Source organism: Dendrobates tinctorius, unplaced genomic scaffold (genome assembly GCF_039654945.1).
Source record: "Dendrobates tinctorius isolate UK_male_01 unplaced genomic scaffold, ASM3965494v1 ptg000083l, whole genome shotgun sequence".
NCBI classification, from domain to species: Eukaryota; Metazoa; Chordata; class Amphibia; order Anura; family Dendrobatidae; genus Dendrobates; species Dendrobates tinctorius.
The window spans coordinates 11,194,530-11,213,538 of record NW_027361751.1 but is presented as its reverse complement, the minus strand read 5'-3'; the positions used below and the strand labels follow the sequence as shown (position 1 = coordinate 11,213,538).

At 43.8% G+C, this 19,009-nt stretch overlaps 1 protein-coding gene across 3 annotated transcripts in view; it reads right to left on the bottom strand.

The window, feature by feature from the left end:
• Positions 1-233: 233 nt before the first annotated feature.
• Positions 234-19,009, bottom strand: part of IQGAP2 (IQ motif containing GTPase activating protein 2) — a 401,653-nt gene continuing 382,877 nt past the window's right edge. For all 3 annotated transcript variants that reach the window (XM_073584112.1, XM_073584115.1, XM_073584113.1), the window contains 6 exons: positions 16,891-16,978; positions 15,485-15,697; positions 13,470-13,630; positions 5,911-6,054; positions 5,062-5,170; positions 234-1,415 (listed from right to left, as the gene is read on the bottom strand). In XM_073584112.1, the coding sequence (XP_073440213.1) occupies positions 1,302-1,415; positions 5,062-5,170; positions 5,911-6,054; positions 13,470-13,630; positions 15,485-15,697; positions 16,891-16,978 (829 nt within the window). In that variant the 3' untranslated portion in view covers positions 234-1,301. The remainder of the gene's footprint in view (positions 1,416-5,061; positions 5,171-5,910; positions 6,055-13,469; positions 13,631-15,484; positions 15,698-16,890; positions 16,979-19,009) is intronic.

Here is a 19,009-nt window from a genome sequence, read left to right as displayed (position 1 = left end):
GGTCCTGGAGTCTCACAGTGAACAAGACCTGTGGTAATATGGTTACATAATACTGATGTCTCCCAAAGTCCTGAAACAGTCTCCACATGAAGCTACAACTCTTGCTGCAGAAGCTGGGGGCCCTCAAAGGAATTGGGGCCCTGGGGGATTGCCCAGAGGCTCCCTAACACCAGCCCTTAGTGAGGCCTTACCCACAATTTTTTACATTAAAAAAAAACACCAACAAGTAAAACTTAACATATAATCTCTTTTTAATGAAACAATGAATTTTATTGCATTAAAAAATAAAGAAAATTACAAAGACTGAGCAGTTGACATATAAAAAGGCATAAACCAAAAATAATTTTGTAGCCTATTCAGTGATGGAAGAGAAAGCAATGTACCACAATGCACCGCTTTTCCCCCTTGACACATACTACAGCACTGAGATGGCCAAACCTCTGGAACTAAAACAGCTATCATCACCCTAGTACCTCATTGCCATTCAGTATGACTGACAGAGAGCAGAATACAAGGGCCAACATAGGCAGTAGTGCATTCAATCAGAAGTCAGGTTCATGCAATGTTTACAGTAAATATTTTTTCTTTTTTTCTCCCATTTTATAAATTATGTATTACTAATAAGAAAAAAAAATTACAAAATTCCTCAAAAATTCACCTTTGCAATGATACTTTGACAGCTATCAGCACTGACTTTTTTATTTATTTATTTTTTTTTAAATCTGATCGGTCACATTAGATTGAAAATTTTCATTCCCTACTGCCAACGTAATACCACTACAAATGATAAAAAGTACATTGTTTTTACTTAAACACAAAACATTTTTTTTTTGTTTTTGCATTTTTGTTTCTTGGATTCATCACTATATTAAAAATAGATAACCCATTTTAAGGTGTATTTTAATTTTTAAGTGAATTTAGAAATCTAATAAAATCTAAAGTGTCTATATGAATGTGTTTATGTGTTTCCCACAGTAAAAATCAATTTTACCTGTAACATGTGCAGTACTTACAGATGCTAAAGTGCAACGACGCACTGCAAACTCCTTTCAGTGAGGGAAGGGTTAAAACATTTCAATGCTCAGGGGAGCCTGGATTCCCCTGTCATTGAAGGGGTTAAAAGGCACCTCAATACAATCAGCTTCGAAAATTTTGGTTACTTTCGACATTTTTATTTTAATTCCTAATAGATTTTGCTCTCAAAAGGACGTGAATTAATATATTAAATTAAAAAAAAAAAAAGTTACAAAAAAATAATTTTGATTCTGATTTAACCCAAGCGTTCACCTGACTTTATATTATTATTTTCCATAAAATTTCCTGTTTAGAAGAAATATGAGAAGATTCACATTGACTTTTGCCTTGTCAAACATTTTCATTACAGCAACACCGTCATACTGCATTTGCAGCAGGTCCTGAAAAATAGAAAAGGGAGCCAATATGAAAAAAAAATGTTTTAAATAAAGTTAGCAAGGATGAGGAGAAGGATGAAAAATTTTGGAAAAAATTGGAAATTCGATTTGTCTGCAATTTAGTTGCTGGCAATATCCATTTTTTATGCTTTGAGGTCTCTACAAACCCCATAGTATAATAAAAAGAGAGGTTAAAAAAGAAAGATTATATTCACTTTGCCCTTTCACCTATCCTGGTGTCCGAGCTCCCTGCCCAGTTCTCCGATGGCTCACTTTCTCCCTCCAGCTCCAGTGCTCTCTTTGGTCTTCAATCTCCTTCACACCTCAGTCCTTACGTTACATCATGACACGTGTTACCCTGTGATGTCATAACATCATTTCAGGCTCAGTCAGCATAGAAAAGTGATGACAGAAAAGAAGCCGTGATCCAGAGGGAGAAAACGAGTCAGCAGAGGTTTGGACAGGAAAGCTGCAGCACCAGGGCAGGTGCTGGGTGAGGCGAGTATAATGGCTTTTTATTTATTTAAATCAATACACTCATCTCTAAAACTTAAACCACCTTCGTCACTTGTATAAAATACCCCACAAAATTATTTTATGGGTTTTTTGGTCATTGAACAAGAAGTTGAGAGCTACAGCACATCAAGACAATTACCAATGCACAAATGTGCTTAAAAAGGTCTTCACTTCTGCACACGGATTCCCACCAATCATAAAAACATCGGCCCCTTGTCTCCTAATTTAATGAAGCAGCGGTTGTACATGTGCAGTAGCGCCTCATTAAGAGTCTATGGGACTCACCGAGACTACTATGTGATGTACTTGACGCTCAGTCTGTCAGTCCTGTAGACAGAGCATGAGCAACTGCCAAGCTATTAAAAGGAGTGTCCCCTGTTCTCATGCTGGGTGAGTCCTAAAGGTTGGATCCATATTGATCAGACACTTACAATGGGTATGGAAAGTATTCAGACCCCTTTAAATTTTTCACTCTGTTTCATTGCAGTCATTTGGTAAATTCAAAAAAGTTCATTATTTTTCTCATTAATGTACACTCCGCACCTCATCTTGACTGAAAAAAAAAACAGAAATATAGAAATTTTTGCAAATGTATTGAAAAAGAAAAACTGAAATATCACACGGTCATAAGTATTCAGATCCTTTGATCAGACACTCATATTTAAGTCACATGCTGTCCATTTTCTTGTGATCCTCCTAGAGATGGTTCTACTCCTTCATTGGAGTTCAGCTGTGTTTAATTAAACTGAAAGCACTTGATTTGTAAAGGCGCACACCTGTCTACATAAGACCTCACAGTGTATGTCAGACCAAATGAGAATCATGAGGTCAAAGGAACTGGCCAAGGAGCTCAGAGACAGAATTGTGGCAAGGCACACATCTGGCCAAGGTTACAAAAGAATTTCTGCAGTACTCAAGGTTCCTAAAAGTACAGTGGCCGCCATAATCCTTAAATGGAAGAAGTTTGGGACCACCAGAAGTCTTCCTAGACCTGGCCGTCCAGCCAAACTGAGCAATCGTGGGAGAAGAGCCTTAGTGAGAGAGGTAAAGATGACCCCCAAGATCACTGTGGCTGAGCTCCACAGATGCAGTAGGGAGATGGGAGAAAGTTCCACAAAGTCAACTAGCACTGCAGCCCTCCACCAGTCGGGCCTGTACCAGAGTGGTCCGATGGAAGGCTCTCCTCAGTGAAAGACATATGAAAGCCGCATAGAGTTTGCTAAAAAAAAAAAAAAACAAAACAAAAAAAACACATGAAGGACTCCCAGACTATGAGGAATAAGATTCTCTGGTCTGATGAGACGAAGATAGAACATTTTGGTGATAATTCTAAGCGGTATGTGTGGATAAAACCAGGTACTGCTCATCACCTGCCCAATACAATCCCAACAGTGAAACATGGTGGTGGCAGCATTATGTAATGGGGGTGTTTTTCAGCTGCAGGGACAGGACAACTGGTTGCAAATGAAGGAAACATGAATTTAGCCAAGTACAGAGATATTCTGGATGAAAACCTCTTCCAGAGTGCTCTGGACCTCAGACTTGGCCAAAGGTTCACCTTCCAACAAGACAATGACCCTAAGCACACAGCTAAAATAACAAAGGAGTGGCTTCAGATCAACTCTGTGACTATTCTTGACTTTCCCAGCCAGAACCATGACCTAAACCCAATTGAGCATCTCTGGACAGACCTGAAAATGGTTGTCCACCAACGTTCACCATCCAACCTGACGGAACTGGAGAGGATCTGCAAGGAAGAATGGCAGAAGATCCCCAAATCCAGGTGTGAAAAACTTGCTGCACCATTCCCAAGAAGACTCATGGCTGTGCTAGCTCAAAAGTGTGCTTCTACTCAATACTGAGCAAAGGGTCTGAATACTTATGACCATGTGATATTTCAGTTTTCCTTTTTTAATAAATTTGCAAAAATTTCTACATTTCTGTTTTTTTCAGTTAAGATGGGGTGCAGAGAGTACATTAATGAGAAAAAAATAAACTTTCTTGAATTTACCAAATGGCTGCAATGAAACAAAGAGTGAAAAATGTAAAGGGGTCTGAATACATAACAGACCCACTATATAAGCTAGCTTGTAGATTTACAGAATATCTCTAATTCCTCGAAACCCATTTTACCAGGAAAGTTTACCGCACATTGAATGAAAATTCCAGGCTGCGGTACAAGCAGATTTACATAAATAAAAGATATAAAGCAAATACAATAAAGAGAAACTAACATTAGCAAACTAGTATAGAGGGAGAGATGACTCTTCCCTCGAGGTCTTACTAACTATAAGGTAAAGTAGAGGAATCGGTGAAACTTAAGTGGTAGCAGAATTAGGCTACTTTCAGACATCAGTTTTTTAGCATCAGGCGCGATGCGGCGAAAAATGTAAAAGCCGGATCCGGCGCCGGTTGCCACTGGATCCGGCTTTTATCCCATAGACTAGCATTATCGCCGGATTGCGCCTGATGGCCATACGGCGTGTCCGGCTTTTGCCGGATACGGCAAAAAATGCCTGTCCGGCGTCTGCAAAAAACGTTCCCTGCAACGTTTTTTTGCAGCCCCGGAACGGCTTTTTACACAGCGCATGCCCGGACACTGAGTGTTAACCCCACAAGTGCCCAGCAAGAGAGATCGCTCTCTTTCTCTCACCCGGACACTTGTGAGAGATCTCTCTCGCCGGGCACTTGTGGGTTAACACTCACAGTGTCCGTGTGAGAGAGAGAGAGATCTCTCTCGGTCGCCCGAACACTGAGTGTTAACCCCACATGTGTCTCTCTCTCTCTAACAGCCACCCCTCCGCCCCCACCCTCGGCGACTGTCTCTCTCGTCCCCGATGTGTCTTCCTCCTGCGGCTCCTTTAAATCCTGTCCGAGCCGTATCAGATGCCCTGCATACACATCTGGTGTCACCGCTGCAGGCCGGATCTGGCGGCTAGGCTTTTCGCCGCACGCCGCCAGACCCCACACACCGGATGTCTGAAAGTAGTAGCCTTATTGGAGGTTGAGCATGTATTATTACTTGCTTTGCTAGTCCCAGTTTTCTGTCCATAGATACTCTTTCTCCACCAACTTGTTTTTATTGACTGCACTTGAACATTCATTTATGTACATTTTTATATGCATTTAATACCTGAAAGTGTAGCTGGACCTTTTCCATCTCCACCCCAAGAAACTTCGCCTTCACTTCAAAATCACCCACTGCATCTCCGGGCGTGATCTCAAAGAGAACGTTTTTGAATCTAAAAGATGATAATAATTCGATAAATACTTAGTTCACTTCTATCATTGTCAAAAATGTAAGTCCATCCCATTACAAATTCCTGGAAGTAAGTTAGAGGGTTACAGATCTGTTTCAAGAAATGTTCTTGCACCCTCCAAGTACTAGACAAGGCATCACATTTCGAAACACCTAGGTCAATGTTAAGACCTAGTAAATTTCAGATTAAAATTAATGGAGGCGTAGAGCAGTCTGCATTCATGGGCTTAAGAGTGTTGCCTCTCTCCCTTCCACAGGGTCTTATTTCTTTCCAACCTTGTGCGCCCTCCTCCAAATGGCTAATGCCATCGATCTCCATTAGATGGCTGTCAGCTGCAGGCTCATGGGTCTCAAAATTTTCCTTTTTTGCTTATTTTGAGTACAGTGCCATATTGTAAAGACCTTACACATAGAGTGATTGCAACTGGATCTTGGCTGCAGAGCCAACGTCGCGTTAAAGTGGGAACGCTCCGATCAGAGCAGCCAAGCAGTGCCGATGAAGTGATGTCAGCTCCACAGCCAAAACCAGACACTGGGAGTAGTGGCGAGACTCACCGGTGGACCCGGGGAAGGCGAGTACAGCGCGGTTTGTTTCTTTATTATAGCATGCAGAAGGTGATTAACTCTTAACAAAATGGAACTACACCTTTAATATTAAAATCCTGGTTTTCCCAGAGCGACAGTGATTCTATGTATACATTATAGCTTATTACAGTTACTCACTGATTGGTCTGCAGGTTTTCTATTTCCAAAATGACACCTTTTTCATGTAATCTTGCTGCTGTATATTTAAGGGAAGTTTGTTTTATTTTCTTGCTGCCTTTCTCTTCTCCTTTCCCATCCATTTTTATAGAACGCCTTGAATTCCTGTGTGAAATATTTAAGAAATATTAAAGATACCACATCAAAGAGTCACAAAATGTGAAAATGTTACAAATGCCAATCTCAGATTCCACCCAATGTCACATGATCTAAAATTAGACTTCTCCCAAATATAGCAGATTGAGAATCCCCGCGGGTTTGGCTGGGTTCAAATGAGCGCACTGTCAATTTGCTGTTTGTGCACACAATGGACCACACACAGACAACATGGTGACCAGTGCGAATCAATCTGCAAGAGCACAAGAAAAAAATGCACCCTGCAAAGTCTGGACCATTTTACAGAGAACATATAATGGAAGCCTGGTGCAGTGCTTCTCTACCATGCGGATGAGCAAGCAGAGCTGCGCATGTAAGGCTAGTTTCACATTAGCGGTTTTTTGCGCAGCGCATCCGTGCGCATGCGTCATGCGTACCTATGTTTAACATGGCGTACGCATGGTCTTGCATTTGCATGCGTTTGTCTGCATTTTCGTGAGCATGCGTTTTTGCATGCGTTTTTGTGTGCGTTTTTGCATGTGTTTCTATTTGCGCACAACGCGCTGCGCACAAAGACGCAAATGTGAAACTAGCCTAACCTGCTCAATAATTTCAACATTCGTCTGAAACTGCTGTTGTCCTTAACAACAACAGTCAGTACTCCACATACAACTAGCAGACCGTAGACCACTACATCCAGACTGCAGGACCTTCAATCAGAAGCTGAAGGGAACGCCGCTAATTTTGGATTTAAAGAAGCCCTCCTCCTCTTCCCACCAAAATTGTTATCCTCTTAATATATTGCAGTTATCACCTTTTTATAGCTCTGTGTACTTACAAATTGCTCATTTTGCCTTTCTACTCAGTTAAAGCTTCTCTTTTCCATTAGGTCTATTACATGATTAAAAACAGACTAGCTAAATCCTTCCAAGCTCTATGTAGAAACAGGAGGTCTCTTTTCCCTGTATGAATCATGAGTCACTGCAAAAGCCCCTGACAGGGAGGAGCAGCAGCTGGGTTAGGAGTTGAAAAGGGGATTAACTCATGCAGGGAGAAGAGAATTCCCGTTTCTACATAGAGCAGGAAAAAAAGAGAAGAATTAACTAGGTAGAAAAGCAAAATGAGCAATTGCAAGTACACAGTGCTATATAATATGATGACTGCAATATACTGAGAAGATAAAAACTTATGGGGCACTGCAGGGATATAGGCTGTCCCTGTGGGGAGGGGGGAGCTAAGCAGTGTATGGGGTCAGCTGTGGGGGCACTGCGGGGATACAAGCTGTTCCTGTGGGGAGAGGGGAGCTAAGCACAGTGTATGGGGTCAGCTGTGTGGGCACTGCGGGGATACAAGCTGTTCCTGTGGGGAGAGGGGAGCTAAGCACAGTGTATGGGGTCAGCTGTGTGGGCACTGCGGGGATACAAGCTGTTCCTGTGGGGAGAGGGGAGCTAAGCACAGTGTATGGGGTCAGCTGTGTGGGCACTGCGGGGATACAAGCTGTTCCTGTGGGGAGAGGGGAGCTAAGCACAGTGTATGGGGTCAGCTGTGTGGGCACTGCGGGGATACAAGCTGTTCCTGTGGGGAGAGGGGAGCTAAGCACAGTGTATGGGGTCAGCTGTGTGGGCACTGCGGGGATACAAGCTGTTCCTGTGGGGAGATGGGAGCTAAGCACAGTGTATGGGGTCAGCTGTGTGGGCACTGCGGGGATACAAGCTGTTCCTGTGGGGAGAGGGAAGCTAAGCACAGTGTATGGGGTCAGCTGTGTGGGCACTGCGGGGATACAGGCTGTCCCTGTGGGGAGGGGGGAGCTAAGCAGATTGTAGATTGTAAGCTCTCACAAGCAGGGTCGTCTTATTTCGTCTTATTTTGCTTTAATTATTGTATTGTTGACGTTGTTACTTATGACTTGTGTTTTGAAACTGTAAAGCGCTGCGGAATATGTTGGCGCTATATAAATAAAGATTATTATTATTATTATTATTGGAGGAGGAGGGGGGCTTCTTTAACCAGTTGGTACTATGATTGACTTTATGTTTCTTTGTGAACTAAAAGACAAAAATAAAGGGGATGTTTCAGGAGAAACATTTGTGTCTGATATAGGCGAGTCCCGTTCTAGCTGACATCCAACCACAAGTCAGTGTGGAGGTGGTGGAGCCTTTGCATTGTTTTTCTTCATTCATTGCTATGGGAGTTCTCTTATTAACTATCCTGTGGAAAACTCAGTTTTAGAGAATTTTATACAGGATGGAATATGTTTTGCCTCTTGTCAATTACTGTGAAAAAGAAAGGCTCCATGGGAAAGGGTGGAAGCTCCTTGCAGTCAATGGGAATGAGAGCATTAGTCCACATTTAACACTTTGTGATACAGCTCTTATAAATGAATGCTTACATACACTAATCATTATTGCCAAGAACTCAGGTTTGCCATAAAGTGCCAGCCCCCCGAGGATCTCTAGAATTACTCTACAACAGGGGTCCTCAAACTTTTTAAACAGGGGGCCAGATTAGGGTCCCTCGGACCGTTGGAGGGCCGGAATATAGTTTAAAAAAAATTATGAATAAATTCCTGTGCACACAATAGGCAGCACAGGTCCCCATTAGGCAGCACAAGTCCCCAATAGGCAGGTAGATGTCCCCATTAGGCAGATAAATGTCCCCAATAGGCAGCACAGGTCCTCATTAGGCAGCATACGTCTCCAATAGGCGGGTAAATGTCCCCAATAGACAGGTAAATGTCCCCAATAGGCAGCATAGGTCCCCTATAGGCAGGTAAATGTCCCCAATAGGCAGCACAGGTCCCCAAAAGGCAGGTAAATGTCCCCAATAGGCAGGTAAATGTCCCCAATAGGCAGGTAAATGTCCCCAATAGGCAGGTAAATGTCCCCAATAGGCAGGTAAATGTCCCCAATAGGCAGGTAAATGTCCCCATTAGGCAGGTAAATGTCCCCATTAGGCAGGTAAATGTCCCCATTAGGCAGGTAAATGTCCCCAATAGGCAGCAAAGGTCCTCATTAGGCAGCATACGTCTCCAATAGGCGGGTAAATGTCCCCGACAGGTAAATGTCCCTAATAGGCAGCATAGGTCCCCTATAGGCAGGTAAATGTCCCCAATAGGCAGCACAGGTCCCCAAAAGGCAGGTAAATGTCCCCATTAGGCAGGTAAATGTCCCCATTAGGCAGGTAAATGTCCCCATTAGGCAGGTAAATGTCCCCATTAGGCAGGTAAATGTCCCCAATAGGCAGCACAGGTCTCCATTAGGCAGGTAAATGTCCCCAATAGGCAGGTAAATGTCCCCAATAGGCACCACAGGTCCCCAATAGGCAGGTAAATGTCCCCATTAGGTAGCACAGGTCCCCAATAGGCAGGTAGATGTCCCCATTAGGCAGATAAATGTCCCCAATAGGCAGCACAGGTCCTCATTAGGCGGCATACGTCTCCAATAGGTGGGTAAATGTCCCCAATAGACAGGTAAATGTCCCCAATAGGCAGCATAGGTCCCCTATAGGCAGGTAAATGTCCCCAATAGGCAGCACAGGTCCCCAAAAGGCAGGTAAATGTCCCCAATAGGCAGGTAAATGTCCCCAATAGGCAGGTAAATGTCCCCATTAGGCAGGTAAATGTCCCCATTAGGCAGGTAAATGTCCCCATTAGGCAGGTAAATGTCCCCATTAGGCAGGTAAATGTCCCCAATAGGCAGCAAAGGTCCTCATTAGGCAGCATACGTCTCCAATAGGCGGGTAAATGTCCCCGACAGGTAAATGTCCCTAATAGGCAGCATAGGTCCCCTATAGGCAGGTAAATGTCCCCAATAGGCAGCACAGGTCCCCAAAAGGCAGGTAAATGTCCCCATTAGGCAGGTAAATGTCCCCATTAGGCAGGTAAATGTCCCCATTAGGCAGCACAGGTCCCCAATAGGCAGGTAAATGTCCCCAATAGGCAGCACAGGTCTCCATTAGGCAGGTAAATGTCCCCAATAGGCAGGTAAATGTCCCCAATAGGCACCACAGGTCCCCAATAGGCAGGTAAATGTCCCCATTAGGTAGCACAGGTCCCCAATAGGCAGGTAAATGTCCCCATTAGGCAGGCAAATGTCCCCATTAGGCAGCACAGGTCCCCAATAGGCAGGTAAATGTCCCCAATAGACAGCACAGGTCTCCATTAGGCAGGTAAATGTCCCCATTAGGCAGGTAAATGTCCCCAATAGGCAGGTAAATGTCCCCATTAGGCAGCACAGGTCCCCAATAGGCAGGTAAATGTCCCCAATAGGCAGCACAGGTCTCCATTAGGCAGGTAAATGTCCCCAATAGGCAGGTAAATGTCCCCAATAGGCACCACAGGTCCCCAATAGGCAGGTAAATGTCCCCATTAGGTAGCACAGGTCCCCAATAGGCAGGTAAATGTCCCCATTAGGCAGGCAAATGTCCCCATTAGGCAGCACAGGTCCCCAATAGGCAGGTAAATGTCCCCAATAGACAGCACAGGTCTCCATTAGGCAGGTAAATGTCCCCATTAGGCAGGTAAATGTCCCCATTAGGCAGCACAGGTCCCCAATAGGCAGGTAAATGTCCCCAATAGGCAGGTAAATGTCCCCAATAGGCAGCACAGGTCTCCATTAGGCAGGTAAATGTCCCCATTAGGCAGGTAAATGTCCCCAATAGGCAGCACAGGTCCCCAAAGGCAGGTAAATGTCCCCATTAGGCAGCACAGGTCCCCAATAGGCAGGTAAATGTCCCCAATAGGCAGCACAGGTCCCCAAAAGGCAGGTAAATGTCCCCATTAGGCAGGTAAATGTCCCCATTAGGCAGGTAAATGTCCCCATTAGGCAGGTAAATGTCCCCAATAGGCAGCACAGGTCTCCATTAGGCAGGTAAATGTCCCCAATAGGCAGGTAAATGTCCCCAATAGGCACCACAGGTCCCCAATAGGCAGGTAAATGTCCCCATTAGGTAGCACAGGTCCCCAATAGGCAGGTAGATGTCCCCATTAGGCAGATAAATGTCCCCAATAGGCAGCACAGGTCCTCATTAGGCAGCATACGTCTCCAATAGGTGGGTAAATGTCCCCAATAGACAGGTAAATGTCCCCAATAGGCAGCATAGGTCCCCTATAGGCAGGTAAATGTCCCCAATAGGCAGCACAGGTCCCCAAAAGGCAGGTAAATGTCCCCAATAGGCAGGTAAATGTCCCCATTAGGCAGGTAAATGTCCCCATTAGGCAGGTAAATGTCCCCATTAGGCAGGTAAATGTCCCCATTAGGCAGGTAAATGTCCCCATTAGGCAGGTAAATGTCCCCAATAGGCAGCAAAGGTCCTCATTAGACAGCATACGTCTCCAATAGGCGGGTAAATGTCCCCGACAGGTAAATGTCCCTAATAGGCAGCATAGGTCCCCTATAGGCAGGTAAATGTCCCCAATAGGCAGCACAGGTCCCCAAAAGGCAGGTAAATGTCCCCATTAGGCAGGTAAATGTCCCCATTAGGCAGGTAAATGTCCCCATTAGGCAGCACAGGTCCCCAATAGGCAGGTAAATGTCCCCAATAGGCAGCACAGGTCTCCATTAGGCAGGTAAATGTCCCCAATAGGCAGGTAAATGTCCCCAATAGGCACCACAGGTCCCCAATAGGCAGGTAAATGTCCCCATTAGGTAGCACAGGTCCCCAATAGGCAGGTAAATGTCCCCATTAGGCAGGCAAATGTCCCCATTAGGCAGCACAGGTCCCCAATAGGCAGGTAAATGTCCCCAATAGACAGCACAGGTCCCCATTAGGCAGGTAAATGTCCCCATTAGGCAGGTAAATGTCCCCAATAGGCAGGTAAATGTCCCCATTAGGCAGCACAGGTCCCCAATAGGCAGGTAAATGTCCCCAATAGGCAGGTAAATGTCCCCAATAGGCAGCACAGGTCTCCATTAGGCAGGTAAATGTCCCCAATAGGCAGGTAAATGTCCCCAATAGGCACCACAGGTCCCCAATAGGCAGGTAAATGTCCCCATTAGGTAGCACAGGTCCCCAATAGGCAGGTAAATGTCCCCATTAGGCAGGCAAATGTCCCCATTAGGCAGCACAGGTCCCCAATAGGCAGGTAAATGTCCCCAATAGACAGCACAGGTCTCCATTAGGCAGGTAAACGTCCCCATTAGGCAGGTAAATGTCCCCATTAGGCAGCACAGGTCCCCAATAGGCAGGTAAATGTCCCCAATAGGCAGGTAAATGTCCCCAATAGGCAGCACAGGTCTCCATTAGGCAGGTAAATGTCCCCATTAGGCAGGTAAATGTCCCCAATAGGCAGCACAGGTCCCCAAAGGCAGGTAAATGTCCCCATTAGGCAGCACAGGTCCCCAATAGGCAGGTAAATGTCCCCAATAGGCAGCACAGGTCCCCAATAGGCAGGTAAATGTCCCCAATAGGCAACACAGGTCTCCATTAGGCAGGTAAATGTCCCCATTAGGCAGGTAAATGTCCCCAATAGGCAGCACAGGTCCCCAAAGGCAGGTAAATGTCCCCATTAGGCAGCACAGGTCCCCAATAGGCAGGTAAATGTCCCCATTAGGCAGCACAGGTCCCCATTAGGCAGAACAGGTCCCCACTAGGCAGGTAAATGTCCCCATTAGGTCCCCATTAGGCAGGTAAATGTCCTCATTAGGCAGCACAGGTCCCCATTAGGCAGCACAGGTCCCCATTAGACAGCACAGGTCCCCATTAGGCAGCACAGGTCCCCATTAGGCAGCACAGGTCCCATTAGGCAGCACAGGTCCCCAATAGGCAGGTAAATGACCCCAATAGGACCCGGCGATAAAAAAAAAAAAAAAAAAAAAAAAGTACTCACCTATGTCCCCCGCTGCTCTGAAGAGGCGCCCGCTCATCTCAGTCTTCTTCCTGCACAGGCACACAGGCGGCGTGACGTCATCAGGCCGCGCAGGCGGCGTGACGTCATCAGGCCGCGCAGGCGGCGTGATGACAATCACGCCGTCTGTGTGCACTGTGCTCTGCTGCATACGGAGGGCTGCGTAACGCCTTTCCTCGTCCCGCCCGCGATTACAGGGCCCGCCGGCACTGAACTGCAGTGCAGTTCATGAGTTCAATGTCGGCCTGGCGGGGGGCCGGATAAAAGTCCTTGGCGGGCCGCATGTGGCCCGCGGGCCGTAGTTTGAGGACCCATGCTCTAGAATAACAGTGCACCACTTTTTAACATTTCCTTATGTTTTACCCAGAAAAAAAAACCAAAACCCAGTTTTTGCCTCTATGTTAAATAAGTACTTAATTTTAATAGTTTGGTTAAAACATCTCCTTAAATAGGTTTATATTTTGAAACCTTTTTTATTTCTAATACTTGGGTTTGTGGGAAGGTCTTTTACCCCTTTTATCGGTTTTCCATTTTCAAATTGTATATTGGTACATAATGAACCTGTGTGAACAGAACATACTTCCGAGTTAAGTTGTCTAGACACGTCTTGATGTACGTGTTATAATAGGTTATCTGGTCTTCAAAGAAGGCCGTCTTGGAGTTTAGGGCACTGAGAGTCTGCTGAAGTTTTACAAGTTCAGCTTTTCGCCTCTGCCGGTGTCGCCTTTGGTTACGAATGTCCTGCGAGGATAGGAAAACAGAATATAGATTAGAGAATAACATCAGAAGTAAAGCTGAAAAAATGAAGAAAAAAAAGCAGATGATAAAATCAGTGAGGAATGCAGGGTTAATGAAAAAAATGCATGTGTTGTCCCAATATATGACCACTGCAGTCAACAACAGGTCACTGGCCGTAATGTCAGTCCAGAACTCATCTCAAAAAGATCATTTTTATTGCTGCTGACCATCCGGGGGAGAGTTCTCAGATGTTAATGCTCGGTAGAATATTTTGTTTCTTGTTCATACACTAAAACTTTTATCTATGTGTCTTTAATTGTTGCTTTTAAAGTCAAATGACTTAAAGAGGTCGTTCAGGAATACTTTCTTTGTTTTTTTTTTTACTATGGCCCTAAAAGGCAAGTAGTTGCTAACTGAGGCAACTACCGGCCTGTTCTACCCGATGCCGGCTCAGAGCGGTCACCGTCTGCTACGGCCGGCAATTCAACTGTTCCACGTCAACATGCTTACCTTCTTCCGGGCTGCTCTGTTGATGGGACTGCTGATGTCATATTGATTGACAGCTGGCTCCCCGCAGGGAGGTAGTGGGGAATCAGCTGTTAATCAGCATGACGTCAGTAGTCATGCCCCATCAACAGAGTTGAGCAGAAGAGATCAAAGCTGTGCAAAATAGGCAGGTAGTTCGCAATCACCTACGTGTTAGTTCCTAGGCCCAAAGTAAGAAAATTAAATATTCCTTTAAAAACCTATAATAGTTTAAAAATTATGCACCCCCTCATTACACTCCCTCTTCATGTACCATTAAATTAGAAGACACATTCAAGGTCATTTTTCAGTGTACTTTTTTTTTATATGTCATTGGAGATTTACTTCTAAATGTGACCTTGATATTTGATTTGTAGAACTGCTATGGATTCTGGGTTCTCAGAAGAACCTTTGTAAGATTCTCCAGGTGTCTTTCTAAACATGTATTTAGGGACTGTAAGGCTTTGTTCACATGTTGGATTTTGGATTTGTTCACATGTTGCATTTTTTATGCGTTTTTCCCAGCAAGCAAAACATGCTCAGTTGGCAGTAACAAACTTACTGCAAAAAAAGCAGGTTTTGCTTAGTTTTTTTTTTTTTTTTCTCTTCATGGTACATTTGTCTCCTGTGCATGTTGATTAAGTTTACTGCATAAAATTTTGATTCTAATTCATCAGGTTTTAGCACCCAAACCAAATGCTGATAGCTAAGTTTTTATAGCGCTTTTTGCACCAAAAATATGCCGAAGAAACGCTGAAAGAACTGACATGCTCCATTCTGCAAAAACCCAAGGTTTGCACAAAAAGATGGTAAGGTAGGTAGCCTCCTTCCTTATTTCCATTGCTAAAAATGGAGAATGCTTATTTTATAGCCTGTTGTCCAAAACCCCCTCCCAGAGGAATAAATATTCTATATACATATGACAGATTATTCCAGAACCGGTGTTCCCTTTACTGTGTGTTGAATGGAAATTATGGCACATTGTGATCCTACACATTACAGTCTACGTTCAATATTGTAGAAATATGTTGTTGCTTAAAAATAGGTTGGTCCAAGTTGATAGGTGATAACTTAACAGCACCTATCTGATTTCTGGGGGTCTGACTGATCCAGAAAATAGGGTTTTGAAATACCCTATTAGAATGACATGCCACCATTACTCTATTCATTGTCTATGAGACTGCCGGAGATCAGCGAGCACAGCGCTATGGTCTATGTCCAGAAGTCTCATACACAAAGCAAGGAGTGCTGACACACATGAGCAGCCACTTGTCGAGTTCGGGCAATTACTTTAAACAATATGAAAATGAGCAAGAAAGAAAATTGCACAACCTTAGCTATCTCATTGATAATTTCTTGGTACTTCATTTCCTCTGTCACTAATCCGGCCTGTTCTAAATTGCGGAGATTTCGTAGGATTTTCCTTTTCTTTTGTTCCAAGGGGAGCTGCCCATCTTCCAAAACAGATTGACTCCTCTTCATTTTATCTGGTGTCCTGGCATCAAGAGCAGCTCGCTTCTCTATAACCTTCAAGTGCTCATTTTCCTAGAGGCAGAGTGTATGACAGGCTTAGTGAGTTGGTCTACAGAAACGGCCAGGCATCTAGAAGTTGGTTTGGATTAATTTGAACAAGGAAATAAGATTGTTATCAAATAAAAGTAAAGTACGGTACTGGGAATGTATCTAAATATATCTGGTAGGCCATTAACAACTTTACCAATTTGTTCTTAATTAACAATTTGGCCTTCTGTTCCTCTACTTCTGTAAGCACAGCCTAGAGATGAGGCCACAAATTGCGAATTTGGAAACCTGCACCGAGACACCAAACAGAGCTGTTTTGTGGAGCCTCATCCAAATGTAACCTTAATGGCCTTTCTTTGATGAAGACTTTTAAGCCATTAAAGCCAGTTCTGTTTCTCCTCCACTCACTTTCTCATCAGTAGATGAGCAGGACCAGTGACATCACATCTATCCAAAATCCTGCAAAACCCCTTTAATGTACGATTGGTGTAGCTGAATTGCAGTATCGAATACAAGTGAACTATGAGGCTAAACGTCCCCTTATAAGACAGAGTAACACCTTTCTACTAGACATGAGTGGACCTGTGGAAGTTGGGGTTCTGGAACTTTGGAAGAGGAATCTCTCTCTCTGCTTTCTTGGACTTCCAGTGGAACTCTCAACATTAAAAAGGACTTCTGGGAAAAGTCCATGTTCAGAGTTTAGCATCGGACACTAAATGTCTGGTATGAATTCCAAAATTTTAAGTTCGGGTTCGCTCATCTCTCTTTCCTAACTCTGCCAGAGTTACCTTTTTAAGCAATTTTTTCTATGATCACTCTGTGGGACTGCAGCAGACCTCAATACTTACGTGCTTCAAACAATATTGGGCGCCAAGTACTCCAAGGTCATTTTAGTAGTCTATGAGCCACTTCTGGTAGTTACCAACCACTGCATACCGTTAAAATCCCTCAAGTCTTACCATTTTGGAGATGCTATGACTAGCCACCATTCGTTAGCCATCCTAATGCTTCCCATTTGTTTCCAACAAATCAAAGTGAATGACTGATTGTTCCCTTGTTACCAATATATCCCACTCCTATACAAATGCCAATGTAATAAGACAGGGGCATTCACTTCACCTGATAGCTGATCCATTGCATCAATGAAACCTACATATATAAGATCAGGCACATGAAGAGTCAGAAAACATCACTAATGGACACACGGACGCCCATACCTGTGGCAGAGAAGCCGGTGTCTCCAAGATTTCTAGGAGTCTTTCTCCAGGCTGTGTACGAATAACATCTACTATCAACTTCTTAGTTCTGTAATGAAAGGATGTTAATCATCAAAGGATCCCCAATGCCGTATATTCCTGGGCCAATACTATAATTACACCAGAGAAATAACAAGGTCTAAATGAGACAAGTTTCGTAAATTCCAGAAATAGTTTTCACCTGGAATATCTCAGTTTTTGCCATTTTATCAGTCCCACCGTTCTGTATCTCTACATGAATCGCTTGTCTGGTTTAGACCTTTCATGACCTTTGTAGAATATGTTTATTTGGTGTCCGGGGTCATATGTTTAGCCAACCACCATGATCCTACATGGATATCGGCTGATGACTGTGGGCTGGGGGGGTGAGCCCCTTAGCTTGATACCCTGTCATCAACTTGTCATTTGGGGACCATTCTAATTTCTAAAAAGATGGCCCAGTAATAGAAGCCAAGACCATCACCGCTCTTATCCATGAGCTGTGCCTATTACTTTTCCACACCATTTTATTTTAATGATAAGCTGCAATACCAGGCACTGCCCATGGACAAGTGTGGCGCTCTTTTAATATTTAAACAGATCTAAATGTTGATCACATTTTCTGTTATTCATACCAAAAATACAAAGGGTAAAGTATACTGCGTGAACAATGAGGGAAGGAATAAGATATTCTTTGGTCTCCAAACATAATAAACAGCGTATGTGATAACTTTATTTGTTAGATAGTCAAAAAATAGGAAAACATTTGCGTCATTGAAACGTATCGCAATAGTTCCCATGTAGTTTGTTTAGCTATTACAGCCAAGAAAGAAACAATGTCCAGACACATGGGAAAGTATGCAGTCCAGCCTCGACACAGGCAAACTATGCACAGATTCTAGGCAAAAGTCGCCAAAAAAAAAAAAAAGAACACCCGACTCATGTATACCCAAATGTACATCAGTAGAAATGTGTAAGGAACAGTCATGTCTAAAGCAGCTGTTCAGACCGGGGATGTCTCTTAGGTTCATCAGGGAATACAATTCATGTACACTGTCCAAGAAAATAGTGAGAGGTAGTCTAAAATGATGTTTTGTCCCAGCTCCTTCTCTCATACTTACCCACCACCGTCTTCACCTTTTATTGGCGCTGCTCCGGTCCCGCAGTGCCATCTTGGGAATGCAACTTTTGATTGGTCAGAAGTCAGAGGTAACGGTCACATCTCAAATCTTTGAGAGCCAGAACGACACGCTCATTGACTTGCATTGAAAAGTGACCTCTGGCTCACCCAAAAAACAATGGAGCAGCAGGCAGGTCACAAACTGCAGTAGATGGAGGAGAGTGGCAGCGATAAAAGGTGAAGACGGCGGAGAGTAAGTAAGGGAGTAGGGGCAGGGAACTTAGATTACAAGCACCACTCCAGTGAGTGTTTGTCTTAAAGTAATAAAATAAAAACTTCTCCTTCCAACACTACTGGATCCCAGGAGGTTTTTGTAATTCTTGTAAATTTTGTAGACAACCTATTGATTTTAATTTATATATTTTTATTTATAACATGAATACACACACATATGTACACACACACACACATTATAGGGATAAATTAAATATTGTTCTGCTGAAGCCGCTGCTGGTGTCCTTCATGCAGCAGATGGACCTCAGTAACTTATAAAGTTTCTGACATTTCAACAGGGACAGTAGACATAGATCCCAATTCATCAAAGTGTTTTCGCCCCAAAATCTGTTGTAAAACACTATGTCACTAAATTTTTGTGCAACTCGAAATTGTGTAAAATACGTTGCAATTTTTGAGCCAGCTTTGCTCAGCTGCGTCAAAATGGGTGGGGTTGTAGTGGGATGGGGCGTGACGCCACAGTTTGTCTAATTTATAAGATGTGGTGTTCATTAAGCCAGAAATCTCACTCCAGTCCCTTACTGGAGCAGGATTTGTGGCATGACACAAGGAGACACATACCATTTTTCAGATGTGCCTCCTAATGAATCTGGTGTGACTGACTCCAGCTCACCCACTCATTAAGACTAGCAAGAATAACCCTAGTGATGAATCAGGGCCTTTGCATATAGCACTAATTTTTTTCCT